At 40.5% G+C, this 27,729-nt stretch overlaps 1 protein-coding gene across 1 annotated transcript; it reads left to right on the top strand.

The window, feature by feature from the left end:
- The first annotated feature begins 1,481 nt into the window (after nucleotides 1-1,481).
- On the top strand, nucleotides 1,482-27,729 carry pdgfrl (platelet-derived growth factor receptor-like). Its single transcript, XM_063042114.1, has 6 exons — nucleotides 1,482-1,719; nucleotides 10,074-10,386; nucleotides 12,828-12,979; nucleotides 13,200-13,493; nucleotides 21,423-21,562; nucleotides 25,118-27,729. The coding sequence occupies exons 1-6, from the start codon at nucleotides 1,662-1,664 to the stop codon at nucleotides 25,304-25,306; spliced, it is 1,146 nt and encodes a 381-aa protein (XP_062898184.1). The 5' UTR covers nucleotides 1,482-1,661; the 3' UTR covers nucleotides 25,307-27,729.

Here is a 27,729-nt window from a genome sequence, read left to right as displayed (position 1 = left end):
CTGTTTACTCTTTTCCATAAATGCTGCCTGACCTGCTGAGTTCCTCCAGCATTTTGTGTGTGGCTTTGGATTTCCAGCATCTGCATATTTTTTCCCTATTTTAAATGTTTTAAGCTGTATATCTGTCAGGGCTATGACTCCAGTTATTCGAGAAACCTAAATTGGTGTCAAAAATGAAACAAGCACCAGTCAATTTACTTAAAAAAAAGCAACACACTACCATAATGTTATGGTGAACATACAAAACAAAGCAAAACTCTGAGTATATTGGAAATATAAATTAGAAATTATAACTTCTCAATAGTTTAAGCATGATCATTGAGGAAAGAAACTGAACCTGTCAACATTTTAACCATTAAATTGGAAATTAGAATTAGATTTATTTCAGGACAATGTGTTAAAAGATTTCTCCATTGTCCACCTGGTCCTATTTTTAGTCATGGTGGTGGCATCCGTTAGTCTCACGAAACCATGGATCTGCACCTGGAAAGTCTTGCTACAGTCTATGAAGTGACCTTTCCAGGGCGCAGGCCTGGGCAGGATTTATGGAAGACTGGCAGTTACCCATGCAGCAAGTCTCCCTCCATGCCACCGATGTTGTCCAAGGGAAGGGCAAGGGCCGATACAGCTTGGCACCAGTGTCGTTGCAGGAGTTTCCAGAATGAGGTTGAAGACAACGTCGGACTGTCTTAGGGACTCCAGCTCCAGATTTGTCCTCAGGGTTTACTCCCAAATCCTCTCCCATGAGTGGGTATGGCCACAAGGCAGCGGAGGTTAGAAATCAGCGTTTTCCCTCTCTTAGATGGACTGCCTTCCCAGGCTGACGAGCTCCATCTACCCGAATTTTAAAATAAAAATAATTTTTAAATTTAAAAATAAAAAAAACTAAAAAAAATTTAAATATTTTTTAGTCATATGAGTGTAACTTACATAGAGAAATTAGACCAACGTTTGAAACAAAACAGTATCAATGGGTGCAAGTAGGATATGAAATGGGTAAAAGGCAGAGGAACTAATTTTGGGATGATGATTGCCAAAGAGACAGAACAAAATAGTCTACCACATGTCTTGTCTGCAGAATTTTTTTGTATTTATATAACTTTAAAATGTTTATTAACTGTTATATTTGCTTAATCATCTGAAAATGTACAGATCGATTGACATTTACAAAAATAAAGTTATTGGGTAATGAATCATAACAATAAATGGAAGTTTTATAGAGACTGTTGCTAGTCCATTTATTGAAATTATACAGGATTTAGAGGTTACATTGATAAAAGCTATTTGTTATAATACAAGGTTGCATAATAAACGCTATTATTTCTTTATGAAACTCTGCATATTTCCAAGGAAGCTGTACAATAATGAAGATTTGCGTAAAATGTCAAATTTATTGTGACTTCACATTATAGCCGAGCAGCTTCTTGTAGTAGCATATTTCCGCCGGGGGGCAGTCTTCGTTGAAGCTGGAAATACTTACACCCAACTCTTGGAAACCTAGTTATTTTGATACATTTGAGAATTCCAGACAACTATAGCCGCACAGTTTTTAACAATAGCTTGCTACACTTTTACAATAAGGTTAGCAGCTTAGAAAGAAAGACACTTTCAAAGAATTATCTATTTCTGAAAGGCTTTACTTTGCTTAGAAAAGTTGTAAAATGAAGGTTCATGTCGTCTTGCTGTTTGTCTTTTTCACCGAGTTACTTTTACAGATGGGTAAGTGACACGGAGTTTCAAATGCAGAACGCTGCTAACAAGTTTAATGTTGACTCGGGTTACTTTGGAATGTATTTTGCCCTAATTTCTTCGCAACTGATTGTTGTACTATTGCTCCGGTGAAATGAGCGGTCTGCATTTAAAATGTTACTTTTTCATATGTGTTTGAGAATTTGTGAAGAAGTTAGCCTATATGGACAGTCACTGAAAGGAGGATACCACTCAGCTCTATATATTCTATACCTGTGTTAACTTATATACAATTATGTAATACGAGTTTAAATCTGGCAGTAAACAAATGAAGTAGACGCCTTACTTTTACTTTCCTGGGTTTCCCCGCAGGAGTCTAACTAGGCAGAGTCGCAATGTTAGGTCGCTGAGGTTTCATAAAACACCACAAGTCAAGGTGCAAATCTACACTCTGACTTTCAAGAGAATCGTCTTTTGGAAAAAGTGATTTTGCCCTCGACTTAGAATGTTGTCGAAAACTTGAGGTCATTAATGTGGAGTAGAAAGTGTTTGAAACTTCGGTGCAGAATTTCATTGGCGCCTTCCCCGCCAACTCTGCTGGCCTCAAGTATATTCACTGTTGCTTCAGATGTTATGTACTGAGGAGAATAAAGGGAATTGTATTATTGCGTCTTAGGCATTTAGGGCACTGCCTCAGAATAGATGGAGTTCACTTAGAACAGTTATTAGGAAGAATTTCTTTAGCCAGAGGTTGGTGAATCTATGGAACTTGTTTTCACAGGCAGCTGTGGTGGCCAGATCACTGGGTACATTCACAGGGGAGGCTGATAGGTTCTTGATTAGTCAAGGAGTTAAAGGTTATGGGGAGATTGCAGGAGAATGAGGTTGACAAGGAAATGGATCAGCCATGATGAAACGTGGAGCAGACCTGATGGGCCAAATAGCCTAATTCTGCTCCAATGTCTTATGGTCAGTGGTTTCACAATGTGAACAGCAGCTCAGAAATACAAAAATTCATAGCACTCTCTAGGGCTAAAGTATTATGATAGTCCGGAACGAGACTGCATAAGCGGAGAGAAACAAGTAACACTTCGACAGCACCTGATGCAGCCTCAATTTGCTGCTTCAACATCAGCTTTTGTAAATGCATCTGTAAATGTACTGTAGGCTAGGGCAATGGCTGACTTACAAACAGCCAAATACCACAAATAGCAACAAAGTAATTGATTAGTTCATCTGATTTTGCTGGATGAGTTAGCAACTTGAAATTTCACCCCTCCCAGTTTGGTGGGAGCAGCAGCAAATAGAGATACTGCTGTGCTTCAAGATGAAAATCACTTCCTAGTAAAGGGGAAAGGGAGATAAATGTAGTGTTGCATCACTCGCTCCTGGACACCACTTATTTTAAAATTACACTAAAGCTGCACAAAGCAGGGAGAACAAGCAAGCAAAATGCACATAAGAAGTCCCGATGAAGGGTCTCGGCCTCAAATGTTGTTTCTTCATTCCCATCCATAGATGCATCCTGACCTGGTGAGTGCCTCCAGAATTTTGTGTGTTATACATATTAAGAGTGGCCTCAAAATTCACCAGCAGGCTGGAACAAGACTGCCTTTGTCAAGTGGGATGAGCAGAAGGCTAGTTAATCTGGCAGGGCATCTGTTGTGTACCATGCTCTGCTGATTTTACAGCCTGGCTCAGAGGTACTTGGAAGTCAATGCCCTTCACTGACCTAATAATATGGAGAGAGCAGAAGGATCATCTGACAGACTGCTACTTCTGTCTGAGCGGTGTTTCTGGTTTCTCTGCTAAAAACCAGAAATCCGTGGAATACCCTGAGCCCTGAAACCTGTGCTGCGTGACGATAGTCCTCCAGTACCGAAGCCACCAGTGACTTGGAGACCGGAAGAGACAGACGAAGATGCCATGATACACGAGCCAGGAGTGGAAAGTAACACTGATACTGATACAGATTTTGAACCCTTTATGTGGAAAGAGCCTCATCTGATCACTCAGTCTGAGCTAAATGACCTGGTCAGAGACTTGGGTTTGTCAAATGTAGAAGTAGAATTACTAGGTTTAAGACTGCAAAGATGGAATCTGCTGTCACCAGACACAAAAATTTCCTTGAAGGATTTCGATGTTTGATACAGATGTTTTCCAGAATAACTGATGCCAAGATTAAGGAAGGCATTTTTGTCAGTCCACAAATCAAACAGCCGGCCAGTGGTGTAGTGGCATCTGCACCGGGCTTTGAGATGAGTGTTCCTGCATTCCCAGCCGGCTCCTTGCATCCGTGCTGGGTTCAACATGGAGCTAGCAGCTCAATGCTGAAGAACTGGCAAGGTTGCCGCCCAATGCGCGTGGAAAATAACAACAACTATTCAAACAGGTCATCAATGACAAGCAATTCAAAGAACTTCTAGTCGGACCGGAGAAAATTGCATGGAAGACATTCAAGGATTTTGCTGAAAATTTTCTTAGCAACTACGGAATAGCAAACTACATGCAGCAGGCTGACAACATGCTTCAAGCATACAAATCCGTGAACTGTAACATGTCTCTAGAGTCATAGAGAGTACAGCACAGAAACAGGCCATTTGGCCCATCTATTCCATGCCGAAACCATCTAAACTGCATACTTCCATTGACCTGCACCGGTACCGTAGCCCTCCATTCCCCTACCATCAACGTACCTATCCAAACTTTGTTTAAATGTTGGAATCATGCTTGCATGCACCACTTGTGCTGGCAGCCCATTCCACACTCTCACAACCCTCTGAGTGAACAAATTTCCCTTCCTGTTCCCTTAAATTTTTCACCTTTCATTCTTAACCCGTGACCTCTGATTGTAGTCCCACCTAACCTCAGTGGGGAAAACAAGCTTGCATTTCCCCTATCTATAACCCCTCATTACTTTGTTTACCCCTATCAAATCTCCTCTCAATCTTCTACATTCTAAAGAATACAGTTTTAACCTATTCAATCATTTCTTATAACTCAGGTCCTCCAGACCCGACAATGTCTTTGTAAATTTTCTCTGTACTCTTTCAACCTTATTTACAACTTTCCTGTAGGTAGCAGACCAAAACTGCACACACTACTCCAAATCAGGCCTCACAGATGTTTTGTACAGCTTTAACATAACATCCCATCTCTGAATGAGAGTGTTTGAGGCCTCTCTAATTCTTATGTTTTAGTCCTGCCCGCAGCTTGATAAATTCTGGAAGGAAGTACTTCAGATTTTCTCAGAGCTTTTTAAAGTAAACTTTAAACCCAACCCTCTGACTGCCTTGTTTCACATTGTTGGAGGAAATGATTTTACTCTTAAGCCGAATGATTTGCATATTTTGGCTTTTATTTTTCTTTTAGCCAGATGAGTTTAGTTGCTTAAATGGAAAGATGCCGCTCTGCCTACTCATGCCCATTGGTTGATTGATGTTATGTCATGTTTAAATCTAGAGAAGATTAGCTGTTTTATTTCTATACCGAGACAAGACTTTTTCACATTATGGGGACCTTTTTGGAACTACTTTCACAGTCTTTGATTTGTTCAGCAATGATGATGGCTATTATATGTTTGAATTTACGACTATATGTCCAAGATTTTTTTTTCTTTTCTTTTAACCAAACAGCTGGGTTTTTTTCTCTCTTTTGTTTTGTTATGGGGTTTTGATTTTGCTTTAGATTAGAAGAAAATATACCTTTTCAATATTATGGTTAATTTACTATACGTAGACTTGGGGCATTTCAACCTTGTTTCTGTTTAGTCATAGTCATACTTTATTGATCCTGGGGGAAATTGGTTTTCATTACAGTTGCACCATAAATAATAAATAGTAATAAAACAATAAATAATTAAATAGTAATATGTAAATTATGCCAGGAATTAAGTCCAGGACCAGCCTATTGGCTCAGGGTGTCTGACCCTCCAAGGGAGGAGTTGTAAAGTTTGATGGCCACAGGCAGGAATGACTTCCTATGACGCTCTGTGTTGCATCTCAGTGGAATGAGTCTCTGGCTGAATGTACTCCTGTGCCCACCCAGTACATTATGTAGTGGATGGGAGACATTGACCAAGATGGCATGCAACTTGGACAGCATTCTCTTTTCAGACACCACCGTCAGAGAGTCCAGTTCCATCCCCACAACATCACTGGCCTTATGAATGAGTTTGTTGATTCTGCTGGTGTCTGCTACCCTCAGCCTGCTGCCCCAGCACACAACAGCAAACATGATAGCACTGGCCACCACAGACTCGTAGAACATCCTCAGCATCGTCCGATAGATGTTAAAGGACTTCAGTCTCCTCAGAGAATAGAGACGGCTCTGACCCTTCTTGTAATATCATAATATCCATAATATCATAATGTATTTTGTATTCATCTATGCAAGTAATTAATAAAAATATTGAAAAAGAACATAACATCCCATCTCCTGTAGTCAATTATTTGATTTATGAAGGCCAAAACGCCAAAAGCCTTATTTATGGCCCTTTCTAACTGTGATACTACTTTCATCAAATTGTGAACCTGTATTGCCAGATCCCCCTGTTATACCACACTCCTCAGTGATCCACTGTACACTGTGTAAGACCTATCCTGGTTAGTCCCACCGAAGTGCAACACCTCGCACTTGTCTGCATTAAATTCCATCTGCCATTTTTTCAGCCCACTTTTACATTTCGTCCAGAACCCTCTGCAAGCCATGATACCCTTACTTGCTGTCCGCTACACCCCCAATCTCAGTGTCACCCGCAAATTTACTGATATAGCTAACCACATTATCGTTTAGATTGTTGATAAAGATGACAGACAGAAACAGATCCGGCATAAATCCCTGTGGGACTCCACAGGCCTCTAGTCAGAGAGGCAATCATTTATTACCACTCTCTGGCTTCTCCCACGAAGCTAATGTTTAACTTACTACCTCTTTTTGAATGCTAAATGACTGAACCTTCTTGACTAACCATCCATGCGGGACCTTGTCAAATGCCTTACTAAAGACCATGTAGACTGCCTTGCCTTAATCCACTTTCCTGGTAACTTCTTCGAAAAACTCAGTAAGATTGGTTAGACATGACCTACCATGCACAAGGCCGTGCCATCTATCTTTAATCAGTCCATGTCTATCCAAATACTTATATATCCAGGCCCTCACAATACCTTCCAATAACTAAGGGACCATAGCCTTGGAAAATAAGTTTCTGCATTCCCATTTAGACTTCTTCCCTGCAAACCTTGGTGCTGTCAGTGATGAGCATGGTGAAAGCTTTCACCAGGACAATTGTGGTCATGAGAAACGGTATCAGGGCAAATGAAATCCATCACTGCTGGCTGATTATTGTTGGACACTTAGCGAGAGGCCTCAGACACTGAGTACAAATGAAAATCATCAATGAAACATTGATTGAACTAAAAAGGAAAAAGGAAAATTTATTATCAGAGTACAAACACGTCACCACATACAACCCTGAAATTCATTTTCCGGGGATGTACTTAGAGTATCTATAGAACAGTAACTGTAAACTTTAAACATCATGAACTGTTAACTGTAAACAAACTGCAAGTGCAAATATAAATAAATAGCAATAAAAAATCGGTATGAAATAACAGTATAACAGAGTCTTTAGTTAATCAATTAAATGCATAAAATTTAATTTCTCAATTAATTTATTTAACACCTGTACATAAAGTGAAAAGCATAATTTTCGTTAACACCCAACACAAGCTGAGGATGTGCTAGGGGCAGCCCACAAGCATCGCGAGAATAGCATGCCCACAACGTTCAGCAGAACATTAGCAAAAAAGCAAGCCTCTTCCCTCCCTCCCTCCCTCCCTCCCCTCCACCGACCCACCCATTCACACACACAGTGCTCCAATCCCTGGACATGCTGGGCCTCCGGACATCGGCCTCTAGCAGTGCATTCAAAGACCCGGGCTTTGGCCATTGGGCTCCACTGTGTGGCTAGGCAGAGATCAAGCACCATCTATAAATTCTCCAGTGTCAAGACTGTTGTTGGCAGGATCTCAGATGGTTACGAGGCGGCGTACAGGAGTGAGATAGGTTGGTCGTTTGAGTAGTGTCGGAACAACAACCTTGCACTCACTACCGGCAAGACCAAGGAACTGACTGTGAACTTCAGGAAGGGGAAGTTGTGGGAATGCATACCAGTCCTCATTGAAAAGATCATTGGTGGAAGGGGCGAGCGGCTCCAGGTGCCCGGCTGTCAGCATCTCAGCAAACCTCCACTGCTGTCCCATTCTGCATCACCATGGGGTACGGAGGCTGCAAACCACAGGATCACAAAAAGCTGCAGGGTTAGACTCGGCCAACTCCATCATGGCACTAGCCTCTGCACCATCAAGGACCTCTCCGAAAGGTGATAGCTTAAGATGGTGGCACCCATCGCTGGGGATTATCACCATGCAGGAGATGCCCTGATTTCATTACTGCCATCAGGTAGGAAGTACAGGAGCCTGGAGATGCACACTTAACATTTTAGGACAGCTTCTTCCCTCTACTCCCAGTCCATGAACTCTATCTCACTATTTTGCTCACTCTTTGCACCATTTATTTAATGTCAGTACACCCTATCCTCGTTATATGCGGCTTCAGACTATGTGGATTCACAGTTATGCGAGGAACCTATTTCTATCAATGTCTCCTTATATGCGTCCAAAATTCACAGTTCTGCGAGGAGCACTGCCTTCCCGCCAATACAAGTCACGTGCGCACTCCTCACAGTCTCACTGTTGGGACAAGGAGCACTGCCTTCCCGCCAATACAAGTCAGGTGCGCGTGCCTCACAATTTCACTCCTGCCACTCCGGCATTGGTTTTGGCAAGGTGTGGATGCACGATCTTAAACTTCTGTTGGTTTTACCTAGGGTGCAGTGATTTTGTGCTTGAAATATTTAATTATGCCTCCTAAGTGTCCGATGTCATGTCTTGGGCCGTCAGCCGAGTGGCAGAGAACCGCTTTAACACTTGAAAAAAAGTTGGAAATTGTAAACAGCGCGGCATCAGCTGAAGGTAACACAGCTCTGGGACGCTACTGTCGGGAATAGAATCTTGCCTTTAAAGTTCTTTTGTTGCTTGACAATGCGCCAGCCCATCCTAAACATTTGGACAGCATTCATCCTAACGTAACAGTGAGTTTCCTGCCGCTTAACACAACATCGCTGATTCAACCACTCGACCGGTCTGATCCACATTCAAGGCGTGCATATTTTTTTACCATGAACTATCTCTCAGATACTGCAAGCAACAGATGATTTTGAAAATCCCGGGAGTTTACCAACGGTGAGGGAATGGTGGAAGTCGAACACTTGGCACAAATAGCGATGGACATGGACCCAAGTTTAGAACGGAGTCAGCATTTCAGTCGTTCCCTGCCGTCAACCCTTCTTCCCTTCAAGCAAATTTAAAACAAAATGCTGCCAAGCAAACAACCCTCACCACTTTATTTAAGTCAGTAAGACCTGCCAGCAGTTCTAAGAGTTCTGTGAGTCTTCCTTCACCCCTTGCTGTGCTTGATATGATTCTGATGACCACAACCATCTACCTTATCCATTTAAAGCAGCCCGACACCACAACAACCACTCATCTCCTGGAGTGAACACACCTGCCACTGTTGATGAGTACTGTACACCCTCGGATGTTAACTTCCTATGATTTATTACATTGAATATTACCTTAAATTGATGAAATATAATACAAATGTTGTCTTGTGGTACTGCTTTTGTGTCGTATTGGTATGAAAATGTGAATAAATTACAGATAAAACATATTTAGGAAGCCCTCTGGAACGCATCCCTATTTTCTCCATTTAAATAATTATTCACATTATGCGTCAACTTCGAGGAACGTATCCCCCGCATATAACGAGGATAGGGTGTATATTACTCGTTGTAACTTGTAATAATTTATGTATTGCACTGTACTGCTACTGCAAAACAACAAATTTTAATGTATGTCAGTGATAATAAGCATGATTCTGACTGTGAAAGGAGCACACATACAGTGTAGAGAGACAATGCCTAGTGTTCATGGAACCGCCATTGTCTGTTTTGAGCTGTTTGTCCCACCATTGGTCATGTTGGCAAAGGCAGTGTTGTGGAGGGAGCAACTTTTTTTTTCCATGAAATAGGAGCTTATACCACAGATAGTGAGAAAAAACAATCACTTGTTATTTTGGTAATTGTGCTTCATTAGTCTAGAACATATGTTGTGTTATAATTAAACAATTAGCATTATCACATTTTGATCAGCTATAGTTATTACTCAAACATCCATCTGTATTCACTGATTTCGGAAGCACTATGATTAATCAAAATGTCAAATTTTACTGATCTTTCTCTCTTCTGAACTTGATTTTTTCAGGTGATTGTCAAAAGAAGGAGAAAAGGACCCCAGAGCGGATTGCAAAAAATAACCAAAAAGCAGCTGGACAGAATAAAATTAGAGTAATGGACAAAAAAAATAAGGCAAGAAGTCAAAAGGTGCGAAAGCAGAGAGTGTTCGTCGACAGAGACCTAAAGCCCACTTTCATCATGACACAAGTTTTGGATAAGGGCCGTTTCCAGAAGCCCTCAGAAACATTGAATCTATCCGCTGGACAGGCTCTCGAACTGCGCTGCAAAGGGGATAACATTGGCTGGGGTTACCCATCCAGTCTAAACAACTCCAGGTTAAGGTAAAAGGGGAAAATTGCAGGGGCTGTAAGTCTGAAACGACTGGCAATGCTCAGCAGGTCAGGCTGTAGAGCACGAAATGTAGTCAGCTGTTCAGATTACTGCAGATCGAACTGTTCAGATCACTGCAGATCGAACTGTTCAGGTCACTGCAGATCGAACTGCACCACACTTGAATGTTCATTTTCTTTAAATCTTCTGTAATTCAAAGGAACAGCTCAACTCCTGCCTTTACAAATTACTCTTCTATTTTAAGCCTTCCATTTGTTTCAAGTCCTTGAACGTACTGTACCTTGCCAAATTTGCATCCTCTCCTGGAAGTCACTGTTTGAATTTCTACACTCAGGTTTTCATCATTCCTGCCGGTGGCTTATCACGTTTGTTATCATCATAAGAGTAATCAATTCGCCTTTGTCTTTCTCAGTGTGAATGTAGTCTTTGACCACACTGTCCTTGTCCCAGTTCCCCTCCACCAACACTCAGGTTTCCATTCTTGCCCATGCGGTTGTAACTCAAGAGACACCTGCTCTACCAGATTCTCTAGGATCGCTGCACTCTTCCATTTCTGATTTCACAACAGTCCTACAATTAAATAGTTCACTGTGGTCACAGTGCTGTCAACTACCAAGGCATTCCCTCCTTAACTCTTCCTCCTCTTTTTTTTGGTCTTTTAAGATGCTATATCTTTTGTCTTTTAAAATCCTATAACACGTATTTGGTTATTTTCTGTGATATCTCATGTGACTCACCTTAAAGGTTTGCTTAATGTGTTTTATACTGTAGTTCTTTTAATTTGCTTATGACTATTTTGAGAAAGAGGTTTATTATTATTGGAATTTGAATGTTTTCTGGTTTTATCTATTTTATTTTGGGAGATAAAAAGCAAAATGTTTGACTTTTCAAACAACTGAACAATTTGACTTTTCAAAATTAAATCAAATCGAGTTTAATTATCATTCAAACCATACATAGATACAGCTAAGGTGCAAAGCATTCAAAACAGCAAGCAAATATTCAAACATAGTGAGTAACATAATTCAAAATATCGAGCAAAGAAATATATTCACTCGAAAATAAAACATAGTCCAAGACCCTGAGCAACCATGTCCAGCAATCAATGGTACAGACTCCCGGCAGTGCACAGACATATGCAATCCAGCCTGTCATTCCACCATTTGAACACAGGAGGGCAGCACTGACAGGAGAGGCTGGGCCCCAGCTGAGCTCAACCACGTAGTAGCGCTTCCATGTCTCTCACCTGGTCTGAAGCAGCTGGCAGGCCCAAGGCTTGAGGCCTAGTTCTCAGCTCCCATGTCGACTGTTTCTCCACCAGACAAGGGCAACAGGCCTGTGGCAACTTACATTATCGCTGTCCAACAGAGTCTTGTGATCACAAGTGAAATGTCGGAGACAATCTCCCATGGTTATATTGCACCAACTCTGATGTTTCTGAGTAGTGGGCAGCAACACGGTCTGCAGCCAGGACAGCTCCAGCGGACCCAAACCAGCTTCTGCGACACACCGATGGGCTCCTCCGATATTGCGACAGGCTCTTCCAAACCCAAATCGGCTCCTCTGACATCCCGATGGGCCCCTCTGACACCTCAGCCAGCCCCTCTGATCCCTTCGACATCTCAGCTGGCTCCGCCACCGGCACCAGTCCAGCAAATCCCATCAACAAGCAACCCACTGATGGAGTAGCCCTGCAGTACCTAATGTTCTTGGAGTAGAATTGTCTTTGGATTGTAAAAAAAAACAAATTTTACAAAAAAAAATCACTCGAGAGGCTGCTGCCTTCACACTGGAAATGTGTTCTTCCATAAGAGGAAGTGGTTGTCATAGCTTTTCCAGGGTAACTAAAAAAAGAGAGGCAACAAAGCCTAAAAGGTCAAATTGCCCCTCAAACATCAGCATGTTGACAAGTTTGGTCATGGAGCAAAATAAGGAATTATGTTACTGCCGACAAAACTGACAGGCTTCAAATGAGATTTGTGCATCAAAAAGTATTCCTGCTCCCACCTTGTATACTAATTAGCTGCTATGTGACAAGGAATTGGCTCAAAAACATTTAACAGCATGTTGATTGAATGAGTCAAAGGATACAAGGGAAAATACTGATATTATTTATTAAATACTTTAGATGCTGTCACTGCTAAAGTATTAGAATATCACATACTTGAAGTTCTGTGTTTAAGTTTACATCAGTGTTCTGGTATTTCATAAGATTTGGGAGATCAAACCCAGGTTTTCTCAAATTCCATTTTCTTGGGAGCATTACTACACCTGTTCATCACAACTTAGGAGTTTTATTAGTTGGCAAAATGTAATGAGAAAGGAATGTCCAATAAAAATTGTGCAGAGCCTTTTCTTTCATATACTAACCAAAAAATTAATGTTTTTTAAAAAAATAAACATAATGTTAAAATTGGATTCTTTTCCACAGTATAATTCAGCACCGTAAGTACAGTCAGCTCATACTTAACAAAGCGAGGACTATGGACACTGGAGAATACAGCTGCTGGGTAATCCTCTGCGATGGGCTGGAGTGTAGCAAAGATGACCTGAAAACAGGCAAAACCTATATCTACTTCACAGGTAGTTAGTTTCTGTTAAAGCATTTACTTTAGAAGTTAAATTTACACATTTTAAACTTTACCAAGACACTTTTTATCTATTTATATTTTCCAGTCAGTTCCTTTTTAGGATAAAGATCAACAAATGACAGCGTCCAACTTTTTAATCATTTGTGATGATTAAGAGAATTGTAAAAGATATCGTAAAGTCTTTTTTTTTTTGGTTTATTTCATTTTCCTAGATCCAGCTGAACTATTTGTACCATCTATCAATTATTTTGATATAATCTACCTTCGACCTGATCAGCCTGCTGTAATCCCTTGTCGGGTGAGCACACCTTTGGCCAATGTCACATTGCACCGAGAATTCCCTCCTCAAGAAATTCCTGCCGATGGATCCCTCATTAGCTATGATGCAAAGAAAGGATTTATTATTCATCGTCCTAAACTTGAGCAGAAAGGGGTTGTACACTGCACGGCAAGCCTGAAAGGAGCTCTACAGACATCTAGCAATTACCTACTTCTTTATGCTGAAGGTAACGTCAGATACCTCACCGAAACAAATTCATAGCATAATGGCAGGGAACACATTTGCTGTCTTAAATACCTTGATGTTTTTAAATATCTTCATATTTTATATTTTATTAAAAGCAAGATAATACAAATATTGAGTTTAGGATTCATGTAAATATTCCTTTTTTACCCAGGTTAGATTGAAAGAGCAGAACAATTTTTTTTGTTCTCTATACTGCACCTACATAAAATAGTAAGATTTAGATTAGCTTTGTGACAAAAGGAGCTTTCCAAAGCAAAGCCTATTAATAGGGAGGAGGACATGAGAGTGAATGTGGCCCAAGCAAATTGAAGCCATAAGGCAAACTCATAACAGAACGAGGTGCTGACTTTAATGAAGAGATACTCGGGTACCATTGAGGTACATTCCTATAATGACCAAAGAAAGAACAAGCAAATCCAGAACTCCCCAAATGATGAAGGAAGTACAGAGGAAAGTAAAGCAAAAGAGAAATCTGTGTAAGAAGTGTTGTGCTGTAAGTACCAGCAAAAATCAGGTCAATTACAGAGGGGAACTGAAAATTAAAGTAAGACAGGCCTAGAGAGTGAATGAGAAAAGATTAGCTGCCAGTGCAAATGGGAATCCAAAAGTGTACCGTAGGCATTTGGGATAGTACATGGAGGGGCAGGACTCACTAAGTATAACAATGGGAACTTGCACATGAATGTTGGGGGCACTTTAAAGTACAAAATGAATACTTTGCATATGTCTTTACTAGGGGAAATTTGTGTTTTCAAAATAATGGCAAAGGAGGAGATAGTAGAGGCATTGGATATGTTAAAAATTGGAACATGCAAGCATTAAGAGGTTTGGCTAAAATAAAATACATTGCTCACCAGGACTGAATAGGAGCATTCCAGGAATTTAAGTGAGGATATTGTGATCATAGGGGTACTGATCATAAACTTCAAATGCTCTTTGGATACCAGGGTGGTGCCAGTGGACCACAGACTGATCATAACACCATAAGATATCACAGCAGAATGAGGCTATTCAACCCATTAGGTCTGCTCCACCATTAACCCATTGCTTTTCTTAATCTATATCAACAGCCTTGAATTGAGAGTGGAAGCCACAGCATCTAAATTTGGGGGTGGCACAAACTTGGCAATATTTTGAATTGTGAAGAGGATAGATTACCTGAAGATATAAGCAGGCCTAGTAGAATGAGCAAATGCTTGGAAGATAAAGGTTAATGTGGAGAAAAGTGAGGACAAATAGGCAGAAACAATACTGTTCCAAAAGGATTGTGGCCAGAGAAGGATATAAGGGTATGCATGTATAAATAATTGGAAGTAGCAGGACACCTTGAGAAGGTGATTGATAAGGCAACAACAATTCAACGATAGAAGCATGGAGAATAAAGCAAGCAAATCGCATTGAACTGGTCCAGCCTCAGCTGAAGTGTTGTGTTCAGTTCTGGTTGCCCCATTGTATGACAAAGCCAAGAGGATTAGAAATGATCCAAAAAACGTTTATGAGACTAATTCCAAGGATGTAGGCATGCAGTTGCAAGGATGGATTATAGAGAATCAGTTTGTTTTAATGTTGGAATGTGAATGGGTTGTCAAATTGAAATGGGTGGCCACCAAAAATCCCAACTTCAGTGGCAAACTGTGTGAAGGTGCTCAATGAAGCACTCCGCCAATCTTCGTTGGGTCTCACCAGTGTAGGGGAAGTCACACCAGGAGCACAGGATACAAGAGATGACCCTGACATACTCGCAGGTGAAGGTTCACCTCACCTGAAAACACACAAGATGGAGAAACAACCAATATGAAAAAGACAACAAACTGCAGATACAAAAAGAGAAAAAATAATAATAATTAATAAGCAATAAATATCGAGAATATCCTTGAAAGTGAGTCCATAGGTTGTGGGAACAGTTCAGTGTTGGGGTGAGTGAAGTTGAGTTAAGTATCCCTTCTGGTTCAAGAACCTGATGGTTGAGGGTAATAACTGTTCCTGAACCTGGTGCTATGGGTCCTGAGGCTGCTCTACCCCCTTCCTGATGGCAGCAGCCTGGATGGTGGTGGTCCTTGATAATGGATGCTGCTTTCCTGCAACACTGCTTCTTGTAGGTATGCTTAATGGTGGGAAGGGCCTTACCAAGATAGACTGGGCTGTATCCATTACTTTTTATAGGCCTTTCTTTTTCAAGAGTATTGATGTTTTCATACCAGGCTATGATGCAACCAGTCAGTATACGCTCCACTACATATCTATAGAAGTTTGTCAAAGTTTTAGGTGCCATGTGGAATCGTCGCCAATTTTTAAGAAAGTAGAGGCACTGCTGTGCTTTCTTTGTAATGGCACTTACGTGCCTGGGTGCCCAGGACAGATCGACTGAAATGATAATGCCAAGGAATTTAAAGTCCTGACCCTCTCCACCCCTGATGCCCTGCTGAGAACTGACTCATGGATCTCTGATTTCCTCCTCTTGTGATCAATAATCAGCTCCTTGTTCTTGCTGACATTGAGGGAGAGGTTGTTGTTGTATCGCCACTCAGCCAGTGTTTCAATCTCTCTCCTAAATGCTGATTTGAAGTATTCAAAGTACATTTATTATCAAGGAATGTATAAATTATACAACCACGAGATTTGCTTGCTTACAGGCAATCGCAAAAGCAAGGAACTCGAAATGGCCCAATTAAAAATAAAAGGCCAACTCCAATGCGCACAGAGAAAGAGAGAAAAAAAAACAAATCATGCCAACAATAGAAGCGAGCGGCAATAGTCACCACCTTTGCTGTGGCTAATGACAGTGGTGTTGTCAGCAAACTTAAATACGGCATTGGAGCTGTGCTTAGCCTCACAGTCATAAGTATAAAGGGGGTAGAGCAGAGAGCTCAGCACATCCTTTGTAGTGCACCTGTGCTGATGGTGATTGTGGAAATGTTGTTGCCAATGCAAACTGACCGGTGAATAACTTACCAGATAGACAGAGGGAAAAGAATCAAGGACGTGTTCAAAGATTCTTTGAAGAAATACAACATCTCTACAGACCCTCATAAGTTTGACCCCATTATTCAGCACTTGACCCGTAGTCGTCTATGCCTAAGTGATTTGGGTGCACATCCAGCAACTTCTTAAATGCTATTGGTGACTCCACTTCCATCACCCTGTCTGGCAGTGTATTCCAGGTACTCACCACTCTTGTTGTAAAGGATCCATCCGAGAGCTTCTCTAAATACTGTGGTGGTGGTGGCATCCATTAGTCTCGCAAGACCATGGATCTGCACCTGGAAGTTCCAGGGCGCAGGCCTGGGCAAGGTTGTATGGAAGATCGGCAGTTGCCCATGCAGCAAGTCTCCCCTCTCCACGACACCGATGTTGTCCAAGGGAAGGGCAAGGGCCGATACAGCTTGGCACCAGTGTCGTCGCAGGAGTTGCCAGAACGAGGTTGAAGGCAACGTCGGACTGCCTCAGGGACTCCAGCTCCGGATTTGTCCTCAGGGTTTACTCCCGAAGACTTTCCCATGAGTGAGTATGGTTGCAAGGCAGCGGAGGTTTGAAATCAGAGTTTCCCTCTCTTAGATGGACTGCCTTCCCAGGCTGACGAGCTCCATCTACCCGAAGTACGTACTGTATTACTTTAAATCTTTATCTTCTGGTCTTATTCACTTCTGATAAGAAAGAAGTCTACTACAGTCTACCCAATTTAGGTCTCCTCATAACTGAACTGGTCCGTCCAAGTCACACTCTAGTGAGTCTCCTCCACACCCTTTCCAGCACTAACACTTCCTTTCATTAGTGTGGTGACCAGAACTGCACACTGTATTCCAGCTGACCAGTGTTTTATAAAACTGAAGCATAACCTCTCTGTTCTCGTGTTCAATACCCCAACTAGTGACAGCTAGTATTCCATATACTCACCAAAGTTCCTGCATTTCACAATATTTCCTCTGATCTTACCATTTATGATGCAAGTCCTGGCCTCATTAGTGCACCCAAAATGAGTCACCTTGCATTTACAGGTTAAACCCCATGTGCTATTTCTCAGCCCATTTTGGCAAAACATCAAAATTACCCTCCACATTGTCAATAACTCCATCATTCTCCATATCATCTGCAAACATATTAATGATGTCTCTTATTGCCACATCATTTACCTATATCAGGGGGCCCCAACCTTTTTTGCAACGCGGACCGGTTTATTATTGACGATATTCTTGTGGACCAGCCGACCGGTGGGGGTGTGGGGGTGGTTAGGGTTGCCAACAGACAAAAGTAGCAGTCAAATACGATGTGTTTACCCTGAGAAAGACTACAATGACCATGAAGCCTTGCGCTGGCACCAGTGCACATCCATGTATGTGCATGCCGATTTTTTTCTACAAATCGTTTTTGGCGATTCTGTTCGGGGGGGTGGTGTTAATCATGACGGGAATATGGGTGATAAGTGGCTAATACACTCAATTTCGTTTCTAAAAGTGTTTATCTAATGAATTTAATATTAAACACACTGCGCGTATTTTCCTTGCATGAATATAGTGATAAGTCAATTATCAGGGGAGGACAGGGGAGCTTGAAGTAAGTGTTGAACGAACTTCCAGTAGAAGTGGTAGAGGCAGATTTGATATTATCATTGAAAGAAAGATTCAATCGTTATATGGACAGGAAAGGAATGGAGGGTTATGGGCTGAGTGCAGGTCGGTGGGACTAGGTGAGAGTAGCGTTCGGCACAGACTAGAAGGACCGAGATCGCCTGTTTCCGTGCTGTAATTGTTATATGGTTATATAAGTCAATAGCATCATAACATTCTAAGTAACGTTTGGATATTAAACATACAGCACATATTTTCCCTGTATGAACATATAAAATCATTGCAACGCACCAATATTGCTGAATCAGTGGGAGCCCTGGGCTGAATACTTGTTTCCCTGCAACAAGACGGTGCCATCGAGGAGTGATGGGAGACAGCGATACTCGAAGGAGGTTTCTTATGTCCAGTCTATTCTGCAATTTAGTTTTAGTTGCATTCATTGCAGAGATATGTTGGAAGTGGAAGCAACGTTTTCAGTGCTTTTGTGGCTATCTCAGGATATTTAGCCTTGACTTTGATCCAGAATGCCGGCAGAGATGTTATGTCAAACGTACTTTTCAGCCCACCGTCATTTACAAGCTCGAGGAGTTGATCTCCTTCCCGTGCTGACATGGATGACGTGCGGGCAATTACCTCGCATGCGTAATGACCTTGCGTGCGTTCAAGTTCAACAGTGGGCGTGACAGAGAATGAGGAAAGGTGCAGCTGATTCATATTGCCAAATCATATCACTTCCTTGTGGCCCGGTAGCACATGCGTTGCGGCCCAGTGGGTTGGGGACCGCTGACCTATATTACAAAATGCAAGTACCCCAGCACAGATCCCTGTGAAACACTGCCAGCTAAAGGCATCCAATCATAAAAATCGACCTCCTACCATCAGCCTCTGTTTCCTATTTCCATTAGAATTTTTCATCCAAATTACCAATGTCTTAGGTCCCAGAATCCTCATTTTGGACTTGTCTCCCATGTAGATCTTGTCAAAATCCATACGCAAATCTACCACACTCTCGTCATATACTTAGTTACCTCCTAAAAATTTCAGATTGGTCAGACAGAACCTGCCTTTGACAAAACCACGGTGGCTATGTCTAATCAGTTCCTGCCTTTCTAATGTATCATTAACCCTGTCCCTCAGATTTTTTTTAAACCCATCAATTGCAGACATATAAGTCTAATATCACTAGTAGGGAATCACCTCCCTACCACTGATGTTAGATTCTCATGTCTGTAATTGCTGGACTTTTCTTTGCTGCCCTTTTTGAAAAGGGGTGACATTTTCTGGTGGCTTACGTGTGGCCAATAGAGATTTAATAATCTTAGCCGGAGCTGCAGCAACCTCTTTCCCTGCCTCCCACAGCAGCTTGGGGCATAAATCTTATCCAGTCATGAGGATTTATCCAACTTTAAGCCTGGTAAGGCATTAAGTGAGGGAGGCCTCTGTCAGTCAGGGTCAGCCATGGACGTTGTGTCCGAGCTGTCTAGATATAAGCCTGGGCAGTTCAATATGGAGAGCAAGCTGTTGTCCATGTAGCAAGCTCACCCCCTCCACACATCTGATGAACCCAAACAAACAGCAGAGACTGATACAGTTTGGTACCAGCAGCATATAGCTAGAGTTGCTAGTCAGCGCAGAACGCAGTGTAGGACTGTTTGGGTCATGGCCTTGAGTATCTCCTCTTCATTTATGAAAATTTGCACTATAATTTCATCTTGCCCATTGCTGAGCTTTCAAAGTATGTTTCATGTCATTTCAACTTTAAGTGATAACTCAATATTATTCCTGTCACTGTTCTTTTAATGTAAGCTGTAATGACTCAAGCCATGCTGGAAGGAAATTTTGGTGTTCATTGCTCCAAAACTGATGCTGACACTGGCTAAAATCATGCTATTGGAATTCATACCGGCTCGGGGAAGCACTCCATCTAAGGAACTTGGTTTTGCTAGAGATTAAAACTTCAGGTCCTCATCATTCCATAGTTGGATAAGGACAGATTATTATTTTCACAATGAGTAATGTGTTTACTCCTTGAATGTTTCAATTACTTATTCTTGTTAAAGAGGACCTTCAGAGTATTTATCTACTGAAAACACAAGGCTAGATGAGTTAGTCGACATGAACAATTGTGACACACCTTTAGTTGAAACTTAAATTTATTTTTTCATTTCTATTTATCTATCAACAAAATCACCACAGGCAGAAAATAGAAACCTTGAGAATGTTTTCTAAATCACAACTTAAATTGTCAGTGCATTCAACTAAGCAGAGATACCATTTTTAATGGAAAGCATACAAAGATTTATATCTTGACACTGCACTGTCATCAGAAACAAACATGCTTTATCTGAACTGGAGTGTAACAACTGTCTTGTTTGATATGTGATCTAGTACCCCAGCTGAATGATTGTAATCTCAGGTAGACACCGAAGTAACTCAGTGGGTTGAGGGAGAAAATGAACTGTCAATGTTTCACATCAAAACCCTGCAATCAGGACTGGGATTGGAGAGGTGAGATGGCCAGCATAAAGAAGAGTGGTGAGACAAGAGACTGAAGTAATTGGTGGACTGAGAAGAGGTATAAGATAAGTCGGGTTGTGCCAAATAAGGAAGGTGAATGGGGTGGATTTGGGAGACAGTGACAAACAACAAGGGAGAGTCAATTCCAGTGCTTACATAAAACTGGTTCTGAGAGACGTTTTAGCTAATAAGTCACAAACTTTATTTGCTGGTCTCTTTGGGTATTGCCGTCTTCTGTTACATTCCGTGTAATGATGAGAAAAGTCTATTACAATGAATTGAGATTGTACCTAGATTATCTGATTACAATGGTATTGTGTCTATTTAATATATAAATGGTTATGGTGTTGGATTTAGTAAAGTATGTTACTAATCTCGCAGTGTAACTTGATGGCTGCAAAACTGATTTGTATCTCTGGGCCTAGGATTGGTTATTAGAAACAATTACCTAAGGGCCTTTACTTTGATGTTTATGTAAGCAATCACTACACCAGGTGGATTTCAGATTCCTGACAGTTATATCAGAATAGTATACCTGCAGTCAGAATGCCAGCTCAGGAACGAACAATGGTTTAGAACTTCCATTAGACCTGAAACCTGAACTATATTACGCATCTCTCTTCAGGCAAAGAGTGAAGAAAAATCATACAAAATCATTTCTAACAGTCAGAGTTCTGTCAAGATTTCCAGAAGCTTAAAAAAAACACAGATGAGTTTTGCACTATGAATGAAAAGGAAAAAGTGCCCCACATTTTGTACAGTAAAATTTGATAACATTTTCTGAAACTGGAAATTTGATATTCACTTTGAAATCAATCATATTTCAGCTCACAGTCACGCTCCAACTGCAACTATAGAGGCTTCTTCAAACATAGTAAATGGCGGGGAGCAAGTCAATGTGACCTGCACTGTTCTGGGAGATCCAGATCGACAGGTGGACTTTATTTGGAAATATCCAGGACAGCAGGTAATGGTTTTTATTGCTCAGCTTCTCAATAGTCATGGGAGATTTCAATATGCAGGTAGATTGGGAAAATCAGGCTGGTACTGCATTCCAAGAGAAGGAATTTCTAGATTGCTTTTGAGGTAGCTTTTTAGAGCAGCTCATGGTTGAATCCACTAGGAGAAAGGCAATTCTGGATTGGGTGTTGTGTAATGAACCAGATTTGGTTAGGGAGCTTAAGATAAAAGAATCCTTAGGAGGCAGTGATCATAATATGATAGAATTCACCCTGCAGTTTGAAAGGGAGAAGATAAAGTCAGATGTATCAGTGTTACAGTGGAGCAAAGGGAATTTTAAAGGCAGGAGAGGTGAGCTGGCTAAAGTTGATTGGAAGTGGGCACAATCAAGGATGATGGTAGAACAGCATTGGAGGAGTTTCTGGGGGCAGTTCGGAAGGCACAGGATAGATAAGTCCTAATGATGAAGAAGTATTCTAAAGGGATAATGAGACAACTGTGGCTGATAAGGGAAGTTAATGACAGCATGAAAGCAAAAGACAGGGCATATAATATAGCGAAAATTATTGGGAAGTTAGAGGATTGGGAAGCTTTTAAAACCAACAGAAGGCAACTAAAAAGAAACATAAGGAGAGAAAAGATGAACTTTGAAGATAAGCTAGTCAATGATATCAAACAGGATACCAAAAGTATTTTCAGATATTTAAAGAGTAAAAGAGAGAAGAGTGTGGATATTGGGTCACTGGAGAGATAGTAATGGGGGACAAAGAAATGGCAGATGAAGTGAATAAATATTTTGTATCAGTCTTCACGGTATGCCAGGTATTTAAGAGTGCCAGGGAAGAAGTGACTGTAGTTGCTATTGCAAAGGAGAAGGTGTTTGGGCAGTTGAAAGGTTGGAAGGTAGAGAAGTCAACCTGGACCAACTGGACTACACCCCAGGGTTCTGAAAGAGGTGGATGATGAGATCGTGGAGGCGTTAGCAATGATTTTTCAAGAATCAATAGATCCTGGAATGATTCTGCAGGACTGGAAAATTGCAAATGTCACTCCACTCTTTGAGAATGGAGGGAGGCAGAAAAAAAGAAATTATAAGCCAGTTAGCCTGACTACAGTGGTTGGGAAGATGTTGGAATCCATCATTAACAATGAGGTTCCAGCATACTTGGAGGCACTTGATAAAGTATGCCAAAGCCAGCATGGTGTCCTTAAGGGGAAACGTTGCCTGACCAATCTGTTGGATTTCTTTGAAGATCTAATAGGCAGTATAGAAAAGGAAAGTCAACGGATATTGTTTACTTGGATTTTCAGAAGGCCTTTGGCAAGGTGCCGCGCATGAGGCAGCTTAACAAGATAAAAGCCCAGGGTATTACAGGAAACATGCTAGCATAGATAAAGATTGGCTGACTGGCAGGATGCAAAGAGTGGGAATAAAGGGGACCTATTCTGGTTAGCTGCCAATAACAAATGGTGTTTCACAGGGGGCAGTATTGGGACCACTTCTTTTCACATTATATGTCAATGATTTGGATGACAAAATTGATGGCTCTGTGTCCGTGTTTGCTGATGATTTGAAGATAGGTGGAGGGGCAGGTATTGTTGGGAAGCAGGGAGTCTGTAGAAGAACTTAGTGAGATTGAGAGAATGGGCAAAGAAGTGGCAGGTGGCATATAGTGTAGGAAAGTGTATGGTTGTGCACTTTAGTAGAAGGAATAAACGTTTAGGCTATTTCCTAAACAGGGAGAAAATTCAAAAAGCAGCGATGCAAAGAGATTGGGAATCCTTGTGCAGAATTCCCTAAAGGTGAGTTTGCAGGTTGAGTCAGTGGTAAGGAAAGCAAATGTAAAGTTAGCATTCATTTCGAGAGGACTAGAATACAAGAGCAAGGATGAAATGCTGAAGTGTTATAAGACATTGGTAAGATCGCACTTGGGTATTGTGAGCAGCTTTGTGCCCCTCACCGAAGAAAAGATGTGCTGGCATTGGAGAGGGTCCAGAGGAGGTGCACGAGAATTATTCCAGGAATGAAGGGGTTAATATATGAGGACCATTTGATGCCTCTGGACCTGTACTCACTGGAGTTCAGAAGAATTAATTAGAGAAGATGTTTCCTTTTGTGGGTGAGTCTAAGACCAGAGGGCATGGCCTCTGAATAGAGGAATGTCCATTTAGAACAGAAATGAGGATGAATTTCTTCAGCCAGAGGGTGATGATTGGGTAGAATTCATTGCCATGGATGGCTGTGGAGTCCAAGTCTTTGAGTATATTTAAAGCAGAGATTGATAGATTCTTAATTAGTTAGGACATTAAAGGTTATGAGGTTAAGTCAGGAGAATGGGGTTGAGAGGGATAATAAATCAGCTTTGATGGAAGCAGACTGATGGAAGAAGATTGGCTCAATACTGTTCCTATGTCTTATGATCTAACTTCTTCTTTTCTCTGAAGTAAACATTTTTTTCTTTAATTAGACTAGGATTCAGTGTCTTCATATATTTCTGCAAACTACGTCATAAATAACCATCTAGTGATATGTGAACAGTCAGACTAGTATGAGATTGCTTTTCATCCGAACCTTATGTTTGTTTTTACACTGACAGGATGTTATTTTCCAAATTATTAAGTGTTTGGGGTCATTTTTGTGATGAAGCAGGTCACTCCCACAGAAATTATTGATAAATGCAGAATTCAGTTTTGGATGTGTCCAAATTTTACCATAGCTTGAAGAAATCCATTGATATTTTAAAAGAGAATAATATATTCAAGCTGAATTTGCTTGGTATCTCCTTGTCAATTTCTTAGTTTCATATTAAATAAAGATTTTAAAATTACAAATAAAGCTGGTATTCCATGAAGGGAGTAACCCATCATGTTGATCAACAAGGAGACGTTATGATAGACTTGAAAGTTATAATTTGATTGTGTAATCTTGATATTCAAATTCTGATTTTCTCACTTAATGAGCTTAAACATCTGGTGGTAACGTGTAGTTTTCCTGCTGAGGCCTTAACTGTGGTATTCCAACAAGGAAGAGAAATTGATTCCGTGATGTCTGTTGTTTAGTGTTCAATACCATAGCTTTAATGATTTTTAAATGATCTAATTATAACAGCTTGTAGATTATTGCTTGGATATGATGCAGTCTATATTTCCTGTTTCTGGTAGATCCGCAGCATGCAACTTTTAATTTGCAGAAATAAATCTAATAGTGAAGAAGGAAGCTGCTAAGAAAAAGTTGTCCCAGATTTTAGCTCCGTGTAGGTTCATGCACGTGACAAGAGAGGCCCACATGTGTGAGAATTCCAGAATGTAAGCTCACGTACGTAGGCCCCTCTCATATTGTAGCAAAGTCATTAAAAGGGATCATTAGCTGAATCCCATTCAACTTAGCTTAAAATGCCTGGGAAATGGAAGGAAAGAAGGAAAAAGATAATTGTAATCATTGTCAAAGATCCTGTTAAGTGCTAAGATAAAACAATGTGTTCAGATTTGTTTAACAAGTAAGCCAATCTGTTATTTTTATATAATGAAGTCAAAGAGTCTGATACTATTTTTGCTTTAATAGGATGAAAGGCCAGTGATCATCACGGAAAGCTGGAGATTAATAGATCAACAAAATGGACATACTGTCAGGTTATCGAAGAGTATGCTATATATTGATGATGTTGAAACTATTGATGTAGGTAATTATATATGTACTGCTCAAAATGTGCTAGGAAAGACAACAGTTGCCACAGAAGTGTTATTTCCCTGATAATGGTGATGATTTGCTTAGTGGAAGATTCAAGCCAAGTTCACCTGGGAACTGTGTGGAGAAATGTTGGGTGCTAGGCAGTACTGGATCCTATTTCTTCAATGAATTTTTATGTCAAATGTTTGCTTCTTCTCTCACTGCAGGATTATCAAATATTTCAGGTACAGTATTCTGTTGTTTTTAATGGCATAATTTTAGCATCAGCTGTATCAAACTAGAGTTTTCATTTAAACTTCTTTACCTTATTACAAGAATTTCAGCATCAAAGATAAGTTAGGCCCAGTAATACCTCAGGAGGGACTTTTAATAACACAACAGAACCAGTAAGTTTCACTCTGATGAAAACCCCATCCAGCTGGAAGGAAACAAAACTTTCTCCATCTACTAGTTTCAAATCAATCAGCCAATTAGCTGCAATGGCTTCTTTTTGCCCTCTCCCACTGTGATCCTTGACTGCCTCCTATTTACTTGCTTCTCCTGGTGAATCATAAGAGACAGAAAAATTAATTTACACATGTAAGCTGAGAATACCCAGCACCACCTTCCAAAGTTTATAGATCTTCCCACTGTTTCAGTTGATAGGCTGTTTCTTAAACTGTGCTGAATGAAAGATGGGTCCACTTTTTAAATATTGGGTTTATCCAAGGAACGAGTTTTCAGTTCACACCACAAATTCCTGCACTCTCCCTGACAGTTCTCCAAGCCGGAACCAAACAGTCTGCATTCCTGATGCTATATTTGACCCCAAATTACCCACATATCCACACCCTCAATGGAATCAACCATTTCACCAGCTTTTTACTTTCAGATTTTGTGTACCTGTTGTTGAAACTCTTATCCATGCCCCAGTTGAGTCTAGACTTGATCATGCCAATTTGCAGATGACTAGCCCTCTACATTCTACCCTTTATAAATTGTGGCCAACCAAAACTTGGGTGCCTTTTATGTAACTCCACCATTCCATTTAGTCATAGCATATGCTTGCTGGCCTACTGTTGCTGTCAGTTAAGCAATGCAAAGATTTTAAATTTTGCATCCTTTCTTTCCATAGTCTTGCCTTACACCACCCCCACCCCTTCTCGTAACTCCAGCAACCCTGCATGATGTCTACACTCCTTAACGTCGGACCTCTTAATCGCCTTTAAGTTTACTTGTTCCATCATTGGTAGCTAAGCCTTTCACTGCCAAGAACAAAAGTCCTGCAATTCTTTTTTTGATTCCCTTGACCAAACTTTTCGATCTCTACCCTCATATGTCATTTGTGGTTTCATAACAGATCTCCATTCGTTCATTGTTCTCATTTTGAACCTTTGGATGACTTTACATTGATAAAGGTACTGGGAAGTAGTTCTTGAAATCTAATTGGGATATTCTTATGATAGGTACACATTATAAAGCTAGATCTAATTACCAAAAGTAATCAGAACACAGTTTGTGGAAAACATAGGATTTTGCTTTGAGCTTGTAAGGGTGTGTAAGGTTACACTTGATCCCAAAATGTTTGTTGATGAGTGAAATGAGTATTCTGTTCATGAGAATTCTAAAATTCAAGAAAATGAGAAGAAACCAGTCTATATTTTAGTTACTATTAAATGCTTCCTTTACTTACTTACCATCTAATCAGAAGCTGATGGGAATGCACATTATAGTACAGGCGACTCTACCTCTTAATGTAAACTGAGTGACTCATCTCTGTTCTGGAAAAAATCACATTTGAGTTGAAGATAATTCTGCAATTGAACAACTTAAGTGGTAGGTTTGAACACGTATGAAGCTGAGGATATAACCAAACCACAAATTAATACATGATTTTTTTGACAGAACATCTGCACAGTTGTTGCACTTATCATTGTGTTGCAAAATAAGATTGCCAAAAAGAATCTGCTCCTCAGACCCACCCTTCCAGCAGTATTTGTTTCCAATACTTATCCCTTTTGCATGAATTGCATTCTATCAAAGTTGCAGAACATTTTATATTAAGCAAGTATAGCCTGAAGAAAATCAATATTTAGCAAACAAAAGGATGTTAAACTCTGCAAATCTGAGCTAACAATTGTTTGACTGTTCACTTTGGTTATGTCTGTGATTTCCTGGGCAAGATGGTTCCACTCATAAATAATCCCAGGTCAGCTGAATAACTGAAAGATCTGGTTTGCAGAGATCTTGGTTATTAAATGCCACTGATAAAGTTTAGCAGCTATCTTGTTAGTAATTGTTTGTACTTCTGTTCCATGTAACACGTATTCATTATTTCATTGTGGAAAATATATTAAAACGTTCTGACTCCGATTTTCAGCAATTTGCATTACTTTTTGGTATTGCAATTGTAATAGCTTTTTTGTTATTGAGATAATTACATATTAAAAAATTGATAAACTGTTATAAAAGTTGTTCATCTATTTCCTCGTGGGTAATAAAACAAG

This window comes from Mobula hypostoma, chromosome 3 (assembly GCF_963921235.1).
Source record: "Mobula hypostoma chromosome 3, sMobHyp1.1, whole genome shotgun sequence".
NCBI lineage: Eukaryota > Metazoa > Chordata > Chondrichthyes > Myliobatiformes > Myliobatidae > Mobula > Mobula hypostoma.
Note: the sequence above shows the minus strand (reverse complement) of the source record. Positions and strands in the feature narration are given on the sequence as shown.

Bases quoted from the DNA above. Each gene is read 5' to 3' on its own strand.
- pdgfrl (XM_063042114.1), top strand. From the start codon at position 1,662: ATGAAGGTTCATGTCGTCTTGCTGTTTGTCTTTTTCACCGAGTTACTT. The intron at 1,720-10,073 runs GTAAGTGACACG...TGATTTTTTCAG, and splicing joins CGAGTTACTTTTACAGATGG to GTGATTGTCAAAAGAAGGAG. The intron at 12,980-13,199 runs GTAGTTAGTTTC...TCATTTTCCTAG, and splicing joins AACCTATATCTACTTCACAG to ATCCAGCTGAACTATTTGTA.